The following is an 11,256-nucleotide window of genomic DNA, read 5'->3' as shown; positions in this document are numbered from 1 at the left end:
TACCCGCTGTTGGCGTCCACAACCCGGAACTCGGCACGCGTCATTCCGTCCCCGAGCTAAGCGGAACTGGATCACTTGTGATATCGAGTCCGTGCCCTCCGGTTTCCCTTGTGCGATGATGCAAGCGACGATGGGCATTGCGATGGACGTTGAGCTCGAGGCCGACGAGCAGTACATCCTCCTCTTGCTTTCCGATAGCAATCTCCCTACCGGATCATTCGTAGCATCGGCTGGTCTGGAGTCCTATGGGAAACATGGTTTCTTATCCTTGTCCAATTCTGCAGCGGACGGCACAACCACGTTTGTCAGAGAGAGTCTGGCAACATACGCTCGAAGCGCACTTCCATTCGTGTCAGACGCACACAGCATCGTCCAAAGCAGCCCTTTAGCTGAACCCATTGACTTGACTGCAGCGACTCAGAAGTTATCTGCTTTGGACGAGCTTTATGAGACGACAACTCTAAACCATGTCGCTAAACGTGCTTCTGCGGCCCAAGGCGTCGCACTGCTTACCCTCTACTCTAAGGGCTTCTCAAAGACTTCCCCCAGCCGCACCTTTACACGCGCAGACAAACTCAAGTCTCTCATCGACAAGTTCAAGATGATGGTCCGACGGGAAGAAACGCGCGGCCACTTGCCCGTATGTTGGGGTGTCCTGACAGGGGCTCTGGGACTCAGTCTAGGTACTCGCCTTCATCACCGAAAGGCATGATCACGTTTATTTCAATGTATGCTTTTAGAACGCGCCCAATACTTGCATCTGTTCCTACACGCCCGGGGGCTGCTCTCATCGGCAGTCAGGCTTAATACGATGGGCCCATACAGTGCTCAACAGCATATATTACATACCGTGAAACCTTGGATCGAAGAAGAAATAATTAACTGCAGAGATCTTCGCACTGGACTAAGTAACACGGAGGAAGCGGACAGTGTTCAAGAAGGGCCCAACATAGGACCGGCAACGACATGGCCATTGGGAGAGATCTTAGCAGCTCGCCATGATTTGCAACATTCCCGCATATTTAATAGCTGATACACCCTCAAAAGAGTTGATCCCTCTAATATACAGTAGCGTATGCATACATAATTTACTACGGTGCTGTCGTGAGCGCGAGCCGAGAGGAAAGCTCGGCTTGTGAGCGAACAAGATTGGCGAGGTACGAGAGCATGAGCGTATCCTGAATACAATGTACATCAATTAGAGCCTCATGCATGTGCCGTGAAGATGTTTACCTGTAAGCTGGTGTTGAATCCGCCTTTGTCCAAGTCTTCGGTACTGGAGCAAAGTGTATCCATCAAGTACCGACCAATGGCGGGATCGCCCTTGATTTCGCCAGCCAACACCTGCTGAACGTAGGCAAGGACGCGATCCAGCATATCTTGAACGTCGCGCAGCGCCTTTTCCAAGACATCTAGTTCAGATGTACCTTGGAGCGATGCCTGAGAGTTGTTGAGTGTCGCAGTGTTGGCAAGGAAGTCCACTGCGCAAGGTTACTTTAATTATGTAGAAAGATGACAGTCATGGATGCTCACATCCACTGCGCTCCGCCTCATGAAAGCGAAGCTCGCATGGGACAGGCACGAACACACAGTTCTCGGGCTTGGGGAAGATACCCACAGGCGAGCTGCAATTGATGAGCTCTCTCAAGGGCGATGATCACAGTAGGAACACCTACCTAACGTAGGTTTTTACGCCAGCACCTCCTTCGGCTACGTTATCGATTCCTGTTCGAAGGGCAAGGTGTATCGCCTGATGAGGCGTGGTCTCTTGGGAATAGAAATTTTGGATCAAGGCAGAGTAGGTGTTCAAGTTTTCACCAGTTGAGTACCTAGCACCTGGAATGAAGATCGGTAAACGAAAGGAGCCAAAAACACGTACCATCCTACGATAGTCTCCTTAGGATGCACCTTACGGTGCAGGTCATACATCGTCTGATGGTATTCCATATCTACCGCGACCTGTTCCGATGTCTCGCTGTGTAGGACAGCGAATGAGGACCGGACTTCGACCTCATTGTCCGTACGCGTCCCAAGAAGCGTACCGATGACGCGATCTTGCGAGTCCGTTCGCCGAAGGTAGTGGTCAAGTATCGAGAAAAGCGCGGCCGGGTGAACGGTCACCAATGACGGTGTGCGCCTGCGACGTTGTGTGTCAATTCAAAAGAAGTTCTGATATCGGATCGTAAGACTTACCCAGCGGATCCATTGGGTGCTGGGGATGAATTTTGGAGATAAGCTGCAGAAGTGGATGGCCCTACAGGCATTTTTTGGTAGTCGGGTGTGAAGGGTCTGAAAGTTTGTCGGAGGTCGAATTTTGGCCCCTTACGTCCTTTGTCTCCGTACGTCCACTTGACGTCCACATTTGCATTTTGCCAGTCAGTCACCATGCCCTCCGAAGAAACCAAGGTATGCCACAACACACCTCAAACGCGCACCCAACTCACTTGAATTGCTCTATAGGAACGCATCGTCAAGCTGGTGGACATGGGTCGCGTGCGTATTTTCCTTGCTCTGTTGCCCGGCGCATCAGGCGGGAACTGACTTTCGTGTAGACCGTTATGCACTACGGTTGGATCCCTTTCATTATTTACATTGGCTACACCCGCAGCAACCCTCAACCCACACTGATTAAGTGAGTCGCGTATCCGCGAGTATTGGGGTTTTGTTGACCAGTGAAATTTTCACTCAGGATGATTAGCCCACTTGCATGACCTTACATCCCGTACTAGCGCTGTACCATATAATTCACAATAGACCGGTCTCCTATCAGATTTCCCTGGCCCGAGGTACATTGCGTAGACGGTGCGCTATGGAGAGTTGTTCAGTAAGTCACCTTCTAGTACGCCTTGCCGGGATTATACATGTCGTGGTGACACCCATTATGTGGTGTCCTGATCACCCCTCTGCCTGTAACCGCTCTTGCAGGTTTATGGCACCGGTGGCTTGAAGATTCGACAAGGCCAGATCTGAGCTTTGTTTGCCGCCCTTCTCTAAAACCATGATTACTTACGCATTCATTGAACAGTCTCCATGGTCATAGTCACTTGCATTAGCTATTAAATTTACACTACACTGAATATATGCGAATGTAATCCAGAACGTCACAGAAAGACGCGCCTCAAGTCTGAAGCAGCCGTTATGCGTTTGCATATTGGACATAATGCCGTTGACCCCAGGCAACGTAGCCAACAGTGTCGGCAGCATGTGTGCCAGCAGCCAGTAGAGACTGTTGGCTCGGCGTATGGGTCCAAGCATATTCGACAAATCGACGACGTCGACGAAGAAACTCTCATAGATTCCTGAGCACCTCGTTTGAGCAACTGCCTACAGAGCATGGGGAATAGCACATACCAACTGCCTAACTTTGCTCTCTAGGGCTAGAACAAGAGCTTGCATATCTCCTCTTCGGCGTGCATTTGCAACAGCAAGGTCCATCTTCTCTGCGTCCCCCACACCCATGACTTCTTCCATTTCGGCCTTGAGACCTTCCACGAGGTTGGTGGTTCTTCTAACCACCTTCCCTTCGGCAACTAAATCCCTTAACGTGTACCTGTCTCTCGCTTCATCGTCCTCGCCGTCCGCATCTTCCTCTGGCGGTTGCTCGTGTGAGGCCAGAATGTCGCCTTCCGTGAATTGAGCTTCTCCAAAGATGGCGCCGTCATCCCCATCAACGTCGATATCATCCTCTACATCCTGGTTCCGGTCACTCCGCACTTCAAATCCCATGCCTGATAAAGGTGTCAAAGCCACTACAGGTGCGCAAGGATTGTTACTCTTACCTCTGAGATTAGCACCGTCGGTAACACGAAGGACAGTGTCGCCTATGTCAATATCTTCCTCCTCCAATGCTCGTTGCTCCTGCTGCCGCTGAGCCTGGTGTGCGAGGCATGCGTCCACATGCGCTTCTACAACATCCTTGTCACCTCGTACGGACTGTTGGCATACTGGGCAAGTGATGCCTCCGGAACCGTCGTCTAGCATCAGGGTTTCTGCCAAATCTTCTTGTTTGGCCATTTCCTTGAGTTTGAGGTGGCGCTGTTTTCGCCGTCGTGTTACAGTTTGTATTGCCTTAACAGCAGCATCCAGACTATTAGAATCTCCCCGAGGGGTCATGGCACTGAGAGATTTGCGTGCTTTAAGTGCAGAGCGGCGGCTGCGCGAGCTTGGTCTAGGGAAAGGAGCGGTCTTGTTCAGCAGCGTCATGGATTCAATGGCTATGGTCTGCCTACCCTTCCTCCACGTCGTCTGCATCTTCTAGCACTTCAGGGGAGCCGACATTTCGCAAGATGTCTTCGACTCTCTGCGACTCGAGTTCGCTGTGTGCGCTAAGCAAACGGACCGGAATTTGTTCATTGCAAACAGGGCACAATTTCGTTATGGCACGTTTAGCTGATCTGGGGTAAGTACAGAGTGCGGGGCAACCTATCAAGCACGTACGTTTCTTGACGGGTGGAGGAGTCTCAGAAGGCACGGGGGACAATGAAGATGACGACCTGTCTTTCGGACTTTCTTCGAGCGCCCTTTTCTTGCCCCTGGGTAAATCAGGCTTTGTTTCTTCTTGAAGCAAGAGCTGGCTACGCACTTGGATGAGCGTTTTACAGACATATTCGAGTTTCTGACTGCTTCTGAATTTTTGTATGCCCCTCCTGCGACTTCTCTGTCAAAGAGCCAACCCCTGTAGCGATCTCTTGGTTGTCATAGAGGGTGGATTAATTTCTGACCTTTTGGATGAAGTCCGCCTTTCCATCGCGGAAAGACGGGGTCACGTGGAGAGATGTCAACCAGGGTCTTCGAGCCGAGCGGCATGCACCTTGCCAGACCTTGCCTCCGAGTCCCCACAACTCAAGTTGTCGGAACCAATGCAGTCGGCTTCAACACTCACGCAGCCAATCTCCCGCCATGTACAGAATTCCTTGGCTATAGGAAAGGTGACTGCGGAAGATAATCTCGCGGCACGAAGAGCCTTTGCCCTCATTTTTGTGCCTAGATGACTTCCCAGGCAATGCACCTGAGCACAAGCTTTCCTTTCTCTGTTCCCTGATTCGCCGATAATTATCCGTTGCACTCCTGATTACTCCAGTTCTTAAAGTCTGTGGGATCGTGTTCCCCTCCCTTCCCTTCGTGCTTATGTCTGAGTATCCGTCTTACCATGGCTCCTGTACTCAATATCAAAGCGGCATTGTTGCGCATGACACTCAACAGCAAGATTAAGATGCTTGCAGGTGATGTGTGTAATTGCTTGGCCCCTATCATCATCACCTACCTTGATGCTCACTGAGTGCTGAACAAAACTGTAGGGGTGGTGGCACACATTTGGCACTCCTGAAGCTGATGTTCCTCCCATGCGCATGAGCGATAGTACATGGAATGGGCTTACCGTGCTTCTATATCACTGACGTCATTGTACAGGTCCAAACAGTGTTCGCGGTCTCAGGTGTGCATTAGATGTACTGGATTCGGCCAATTGGCCTGTTGCTGATATATCACCTACCTTAGTCTTCAACGGCGTGCCCACGAGCTGCTTTCCAAGCTCCACTGGACTTGGGTCCTCTTTTGATGTTGAACTTGCTCAGGAAGTAGGCAAGGCATTGGGTGATGAATGCAGAGCTCGGAGTTCACCCTCATTTCTGAGTGTATCTTCAGAATTCTAATTCAATTCCTATTAGGCTGTCATATTCTTCTCGCGCCCACAGTAAACACCCAATGCTCTCCGACTGGTGGTCACAGTTCCGAGTCGTTCACCAAGGACCCAGTTCTCAACGGTAACATTGCTGCTGCATACATCAATGGTTTTCAGTCAAAGGGTGTTTCTGCTACCATCAAACACTACGTTGCCAACACCCAAGAGTTTCAGAGGTAAGGCAAATCATTTGTGACAGTGCAAGGGAAGATGATTTACCGTGGAGTTTACCGTATCAGGTTCTTGGTCAGCAGTAAGTCAAAGCCAAAGCTCGATGTTGAGCAAATATGTGGCTTGTGTCATCCTTGATGGATATACGTAGGCAAAGTCAGTGAAAGAGCTCTGCAAGAAATCTACCTCAAGCCCTTCCAAATAGCTATCCATGATTCAAACCCTTGGGCTTTGATGATTGCGTAAGTTCCTTGAATCGACTCAAACAAGCAGAGGTAAACAAGTGCCTCGTAGGTATAACCGGGTGAATGGAGAACATGTTTCTGATAGCAAGAAATTTGTGAATGATATTCTTCGTGAGGTTGGTGTTCGAGCTTTACTACATTTCACTCATTGCTGATGCTCTGCTCGACTAATCTAGGAATGGGGCTTCAAAGGCATGGTTATGAGTGACTGGATCGACGTGTATACCACTTCCGAGAGTATCAAAGCTGGAGTAGAGGTTGAAATGCTATGAGTACTAAAGCCCTGATATCATATTGAACCATCAAAGACACCATATCTACAGAGGACCAACCGTTATGCGTGGCAAAGCAGTTGAGCGTGCACTTGCTGGAGAACAAGTATTTGTTTCGGACATTGATGATAGAGTAAGAAAGGTGAGGATAGTTAATGTATGTCTTGCGATCACGGTTTTGATCTGTCATTACAAATTCTTGGGCTCGTTCAGCGTGCTCAAGCTTCTGGCATCCCTTTCAATGGACCTGAAGAGGGCAGAGATACACCTGAGGTTTGTCAGCTCATGCGCAGAGCTTCTGCGGACACTGTCGTACTCCTCAGGAATGACAAGAAAATTCTTCTGATCACCGGTCAATCAGCTATCAAGAAAATTGCTGTTATCGGACCCAACGCTAAGAACATGTTCTTCTCTGGAGGAGGTTCTGCTTGTCTGAAGCCCACTTACGTGGTCACTCCCCTAGAAGGCATCAAAGAGGCCATGCGCGAATCGGGTATGGAGGTGACATTCAGCATTTGGTTGCAGCTCCCATAGATATTTGCCTCCTGCATCCCCATACCTTCGAGCACCAGGTGGTCAGAAGGGTCCTGGAGCATTTCTTGAGTTCTGGAACGAGCTACCCTCCACCTCGTTCATTGAGATTTCACCCAATTTTAGTGAACAGGTGGCACCCTGTGCATGGGCTACACCAACTGCTGACACCAAATTTTTTATGGCTGATGGTGTGGACTCCTCGAAAGTCAATGAAATATGTTGGATTCGTGTGAGTATCCCAAGTTGCCTTACAAGACCGCGCCCGATACTGAAGCAACACACAGTACTCCACAACTTTTGTTCCAGACAAAGACGGAGACTGGGAACTTGGTCTTAACGTCACTGGGCAGGCCAACCTCTTCCTGGATGGGAAACTTGTGATTGACCTGAGCACAAATCCGGAGAGAGGAGAAAATTTCATGAACGTTGGCACGGTGGATGTCATCCGCTCCGTCAAAGGTCTCAAAGCCGGCCAGGAGTATCATCTCAAGATCAGGCTGTGCAACGAAGAGTATGTGAAGCATGGACCACTTGTGCCTGGTCATGGCGGACTCAGACTTGGGGCATTCTGCACAATTGACCCTGAGGATGCCATCAAGAAGGCAGTCCAAAATCTGAAAGATGCTGATTGTGCGTGCATGTCTTGACCTTAGTAACGCTGAATGTTCATACATAAGATAGTGGCTGTCATCGTTGCTGGCATCAATCATGAGTGAGTGGCTGTGGAATCTACAGCGTTTAGAGCCATATTACTGATGATTTGTAGGTGGGAGAGCAAAGGATTCGACCATCCTGACTTGGAGTACTGTACCTACACGACCGTAGGTTCAATGGATTTTTGCGTGACATGCAACTAGAATAAGTTCCAAAAGAACGGAGGTTCAAGCCTCCGGCGAACGTGTGACATTGAACTAAGATGTTGTATCCTCGTCGGCGTGACACAATACATTCTCCAGGAGATGCTGCCAGGTACACCATTACCATGGCATTGATAAGTCTAATTTAGCCTTCAGGCGTGCTCAACACACTGATCAGCGACAAGTTTTTATCTTTGATTTGTTTCAGATTTCTCAGCGGCAACCTTTGCTTGACCCTATCGATGGCAAGCCAACACTCAGTAAGTTCGCTTTTTCATCGGCTCTTTCTTCGAGACACATTGAATTCGACCTGTCGTGTTTTTCAGAATCAGACCACTTTTATTTTCCCTTCAGCATTCTCGTTGTTGAAATTGAGGAATCAAGACACTTCATGATGGATTAGTGGGCTGGTTTTTTCAAGCCTATTACGATGTCAACAACTCTGAGTTAGTGAGTTAGTGAAATTGGTACGTGTTTTTGCTTTCTATGATTTATCTGCAATTTTCTGATTTGTTCCAAGGCATTTTTGAAATGCGAAAGCCCTGGCAGTTTGATCTCAGTTTCGAAAGCTTCAGAAGCTCTGAAGCACACAGGGCCCTTCATGGACTCAAGCGAATGTATTGAGTGCCTTGAGACTTGGAGAAGATGTCCGGGGATGCTGGTATCGGGGATACCCCAAAAACAACCTGTAAAGCCCCATTACTCGAGGGTAATGAAGGCGAAGAGGGCTCTTCCTTGGAAATGAATGAAGGACATGCGGACACTGCTTTCGAACCATTGAGCTTCTTGCTTGTTGGGCTGATCCCCAGGCGTCTCGAGCTCCTACAACCGGTCTGGCTGATTCTTTGGAGCCTGAGGAGCTCGACATCCCATCTCTGACTGAATACAGTCATGGTAAGCGTCTCAGAGTCTCAAATTTTACGCTACAAGGAGTACAGACAAAACTAGCTATTGTAGATGAATGTCCTACGTCTAAATATCAGCTTAGGTTTTTTCTGTCACACTTTGAGGTTCAAAGTACTGTGTGATAGGTGACGAACTATGTCGTAAGTTCAATTTCCGGGTCAAGCGTGAGGCGTGACGAACCTACGGTCGTGTAGGTACAGTAAAGTCTCTGAATGATTTTATGAACAGTTGAATTAACTAAACCACAAAGGCTGCCCGGACTCATCAATCGTCTCATACCTGATATCATTGCAGCCAATCCAAATACTGTCATCGTCAATCAGTCTGGATCACCAGTCCATATGCCATGGGCTGATCAAGCCCACACATTACTTCAGGTATGAATTTGGCCGACTAACTTAGACTGTACTGAAAAATACATCTAGACATTCTATGGAGGAAACAAGGGAGGTCACGGAATAGCTGACATACTTTTTGGCAAAGTCAACCCTTCTGCAAAGCTTTCTATGACATTCCCATGAGCTCTTATATCCAAGGGATGACCCATATATCATGTTATTGACTGGGCAATAAAGGGCCCACATTGAAGATACCCTGCCTTGTCCCTCCTATGGTCATAATGTCGAAGTTCACGGCAAGGTTGTGTACAATGAAATATGTGACATTTGGTCCTCATCCCCATATCTTCTCAGAGTCTTTTAGGGTGTCTTTGTTGGATATAGAAACTATGAGAAGAGAGGCATTGCTCCACGTTTTCCCTTCGGTTTTGGTCTCTCCTACACTACCTTCGAGTTCAGCAATGCTTCAGTGACGCCCATATCAGAAGACAGCAGATTCAGTGTGTCCTTCACCATCAAAAATACTGGCAAAGATTCGGGACGTGAAGTTGGCCAAGTATACATTGCAGACCCCGATTCTTCGCTCCCTTGCCCTGGAAAGGAACTCAAGGGCTTCACCAAAGTCAATCTAAAGCCAGGAGAAGAAAAGAAAGCGACTGTTGAGCTTACAAGGGATGCTATCAGTTTCTACGATGAGAGGCAAAAAGCATGGGTGGTGGAAGCAGGAACCTTTGAGGTGTATGTCAGTGCTTCGTCTGCAGATATAAAGTTGTCGACCACCACCGAGTTGAAGCAAGGCTTCACTTGGATTGGTCTTTGAGTTTTCACCCGTACGAGGTCAATAAATTGTATATTAGTGTTTTTTTCGACCAAACATTCGTCCTGTGTCCTTGCTGTGTCCCGCTGAACCCAGGCCCGCGAACCAAGCTGTTGATACAGCCCTGGAGCAATTTCAAGTTTGCTTGTTCTTAGTGATGTAGACTCCATCATCCTTTGTGGTGTATATACACTGGTCATTATTGGCATATCAATTAATGGTTAGGGTTTTCTCACTGGTGCAACTGCGCGAAGTTGACCAGCTCCCTAATAAATTAGTATGTGTGTAGGTACCCGGCTTGTGGAAGTGTGGAAGGTGAGATCATGAAATTACGTGATTGACAATGACATACTCCACAGGGAAGGGGACGCGATGAATGCTGTTTAGTTGCCAACACCTTTGAGTTTGTGCCATATCTCTTTGGTGGCGAGGGCCGCGTTCTCCTCTCATTGCACCTACCTTAACACATTGAATCTATAATTGCTATATTTCTCTCGACCAACACTCATCTCGGCACTCAAAGTCCTTAGTTCTGGTTATTCACATGCCCAGCTCGACTCACAGCGGAGGTTCCGAACCACCACCAGCCTACCCTGCAGAGCCTTATGTCGCAAACGGTGTTCAAGGCACGCACTCGCCACAGCTAGGGCCAACTACCCTCGATAATCTATATTACAGCCCAGGCAACTTTGCTCATGCATCATACCCTGAGCCTTTGCCTACCGCACTCCCTGCCTTTGGCCCAACTCCGTTAGCGCAAGCTCACCTCCTTCCTTACTATGATCCACGCTCGCCACACTCCGTTTCAGCGGCAGCGTCGAGGGCAAGATGGAGGTTTCTCGGAGCATTGCTGTGTGCATGGGCCATCATTCTCATCCTAGCATTGGGCGGTGGGATGTGTCAGTGATTCTAGGAAATCTAAGCGTCAGTCAGCTTGGCAGACCTACGTCACGTCAACCTAGGTTAAGAGTATGGGGAACTTCATGACACTCTTAGGGTGTATCAACGTACATTCCTCCTACCACAGCATGTCCCATCCTCCTACCTGTACACTGCCATTATTCTTCTAGGATGCAGTGGCCACAATATGTTGGAAATCGACGCCGACACAGCACCCACTGTAGGCAACAGGGCGCCTGGGCGCCGCTGAGCGCTGACATGTCGGGCAATCAGGCATGGTCGTAGCCGACGTCACAGATCGGTGCCATGTTGGATCAACACCGCGCGTGCCTAATTGTCACGCGCCTGTGGGTGTAGTGGCACTCGTGCAATGGCAGCGGCGTGTTTGCCGCTGCAGATAACTTGTTTAGTATTCTTGCTTTGTTATGTTCCTTCCGAATACCTGATTGCTCGTATATTCATAGTTCTACTTTGTTCTGTGTATCACACGCCTTCAGAAGTTGTTTAGTTGTTATTTAGTTGATGCATTGTGATCT

General features: G+C 48.8%; 4 protein-coding genes across 4 annotated transcripts; 2 read left to right on the top strand and 2 right to left on the bottom strand.

The window, feature by feature from the left end:
• Positions 1 to 142: 142 nt before the first annotated feature.
• On the top strand, positions 143 to 1,033 carry CONPUDRAFT_54532 (urease accessory protein UreF; the record flags this gene model as incomplete). The annotated part of the gene is made up of 2 exons (XM_007769206.1): positions 143 to 683; positions 741 to 1,033. 2 exons carry the CDS (start codon positions 143 to 145, stop codon positions 1,031 to 1,033), a joined length of 834 nt encoding a protein of 277 aa, XP_007767396.1.
• Positions 1,016 to 2,278, bottom strand: CONPUDRAFT_123013 (Mov34-domain-containing protein). The gene is made up of 6 exons (XM_007769805.1): positions 2,194 to 2,278; positions 1,880 to 2,137; positions 1,677 to 1,829; positions 1,534 to 1,625; positions 1,234 to 1,481; positions 1,016 to 1,178 (listed from the first exon to the last, which is right to left on the bottom strand). Exons 1-6 carry the CDS (start codon positions 2,262 to 2,264, stop codon positions 1,092 to 1,094), a joined length of 909 nt encoding a protein of 302 aa, XP_007767995.1. The 5' UTR covers positions 2,265 to 2,278; the 3' UTR covers positions 1,016 to 1,091.
• A 754-nt stretch (positions 2,279 to 3,032) lies between these two features.
• Positions 3,033 to 4,659, bottom strand: CONPUDRAFT_81797 (uncharacterized protein). The gene is made up of 6 exons (XM_007769486.1): positions 4,583 to 4,659; positions 4,438 to 4,532; positions 4,230 to 4,389; positions 3,780 to 4,168; positions 3,352 to 3,728; positions 3,033 to 3,299 (listed from the first exon to the last, which is right to left on the bottom strand). The coding sequence occupies exons 1-6, from the start codon at positions 4,603 to 4,605 to the stop codon at positions 3,102 to 3,104; spliced, it is 1,242 nt and encodes a 413-aa protein (XP_007767676.1). The 5' UTR covers positions 4,606 to 4,659; the 3' UTR covers positions 3,033 to 3,101.
• Positions 4,660 to 5,149: 490 nt separating this feature from the next.
• On the top strand, positions 5,150 to 9,823 carry CONPUDRAFT_89700 (glycoside hydrolase family 3 protein; the record flags this gene model as incomplete). Its single annotated transcript, XM_007769804.1, is given in 15 exon segments — positions 5,150 to 5,222; positions 5,667 to 5,856; positions 5,932 to 5,933; positions 6,003 to 6,093; positions 6,146 to 6,212; positions 6,273 to 6,333; positions 6,422 to 6,510; positions 6,582 to 6,861; positions 6,881 to 7,131; positions 7,187 to 7,532; positions 7,584 to 7,614; positions 7,669 to 7,704; positions 8,916 to 9,042; positions 9,091 to 9,147; positions 9,368 to 9,823. The coding sequence occupies 15 exon segments, from the start codon at positions 5,150 to 5,152 to the stop codon at positions 9,821 to 9,823; spliced, it is 2,157 nt and encodes a 718-aa protein (XP_007767994.1).
• Positions 9,824 to 11,256: the final 1,433 nt, after the last annotated feature.

This window comes from Coniophora puteana (assembly GCF_000271625.1).
Source record: "Coniophora puteana RWD-64-598 SS2 unplaced genomic scaffold CONPUscaffold_5, whole genome shotgun sequence".
NCBI classification, from domain to species: Eukaryota; Fungi; Basidiomycota; class Agaricomycetes; order Boletales; family Coniophoraceae; genus Coniophora; species Coniophora puteana.
Note: the sequence above shows the minus strand (reverse complement) of the source record. Positions and strands in the feature narration are given on the sequence as shown.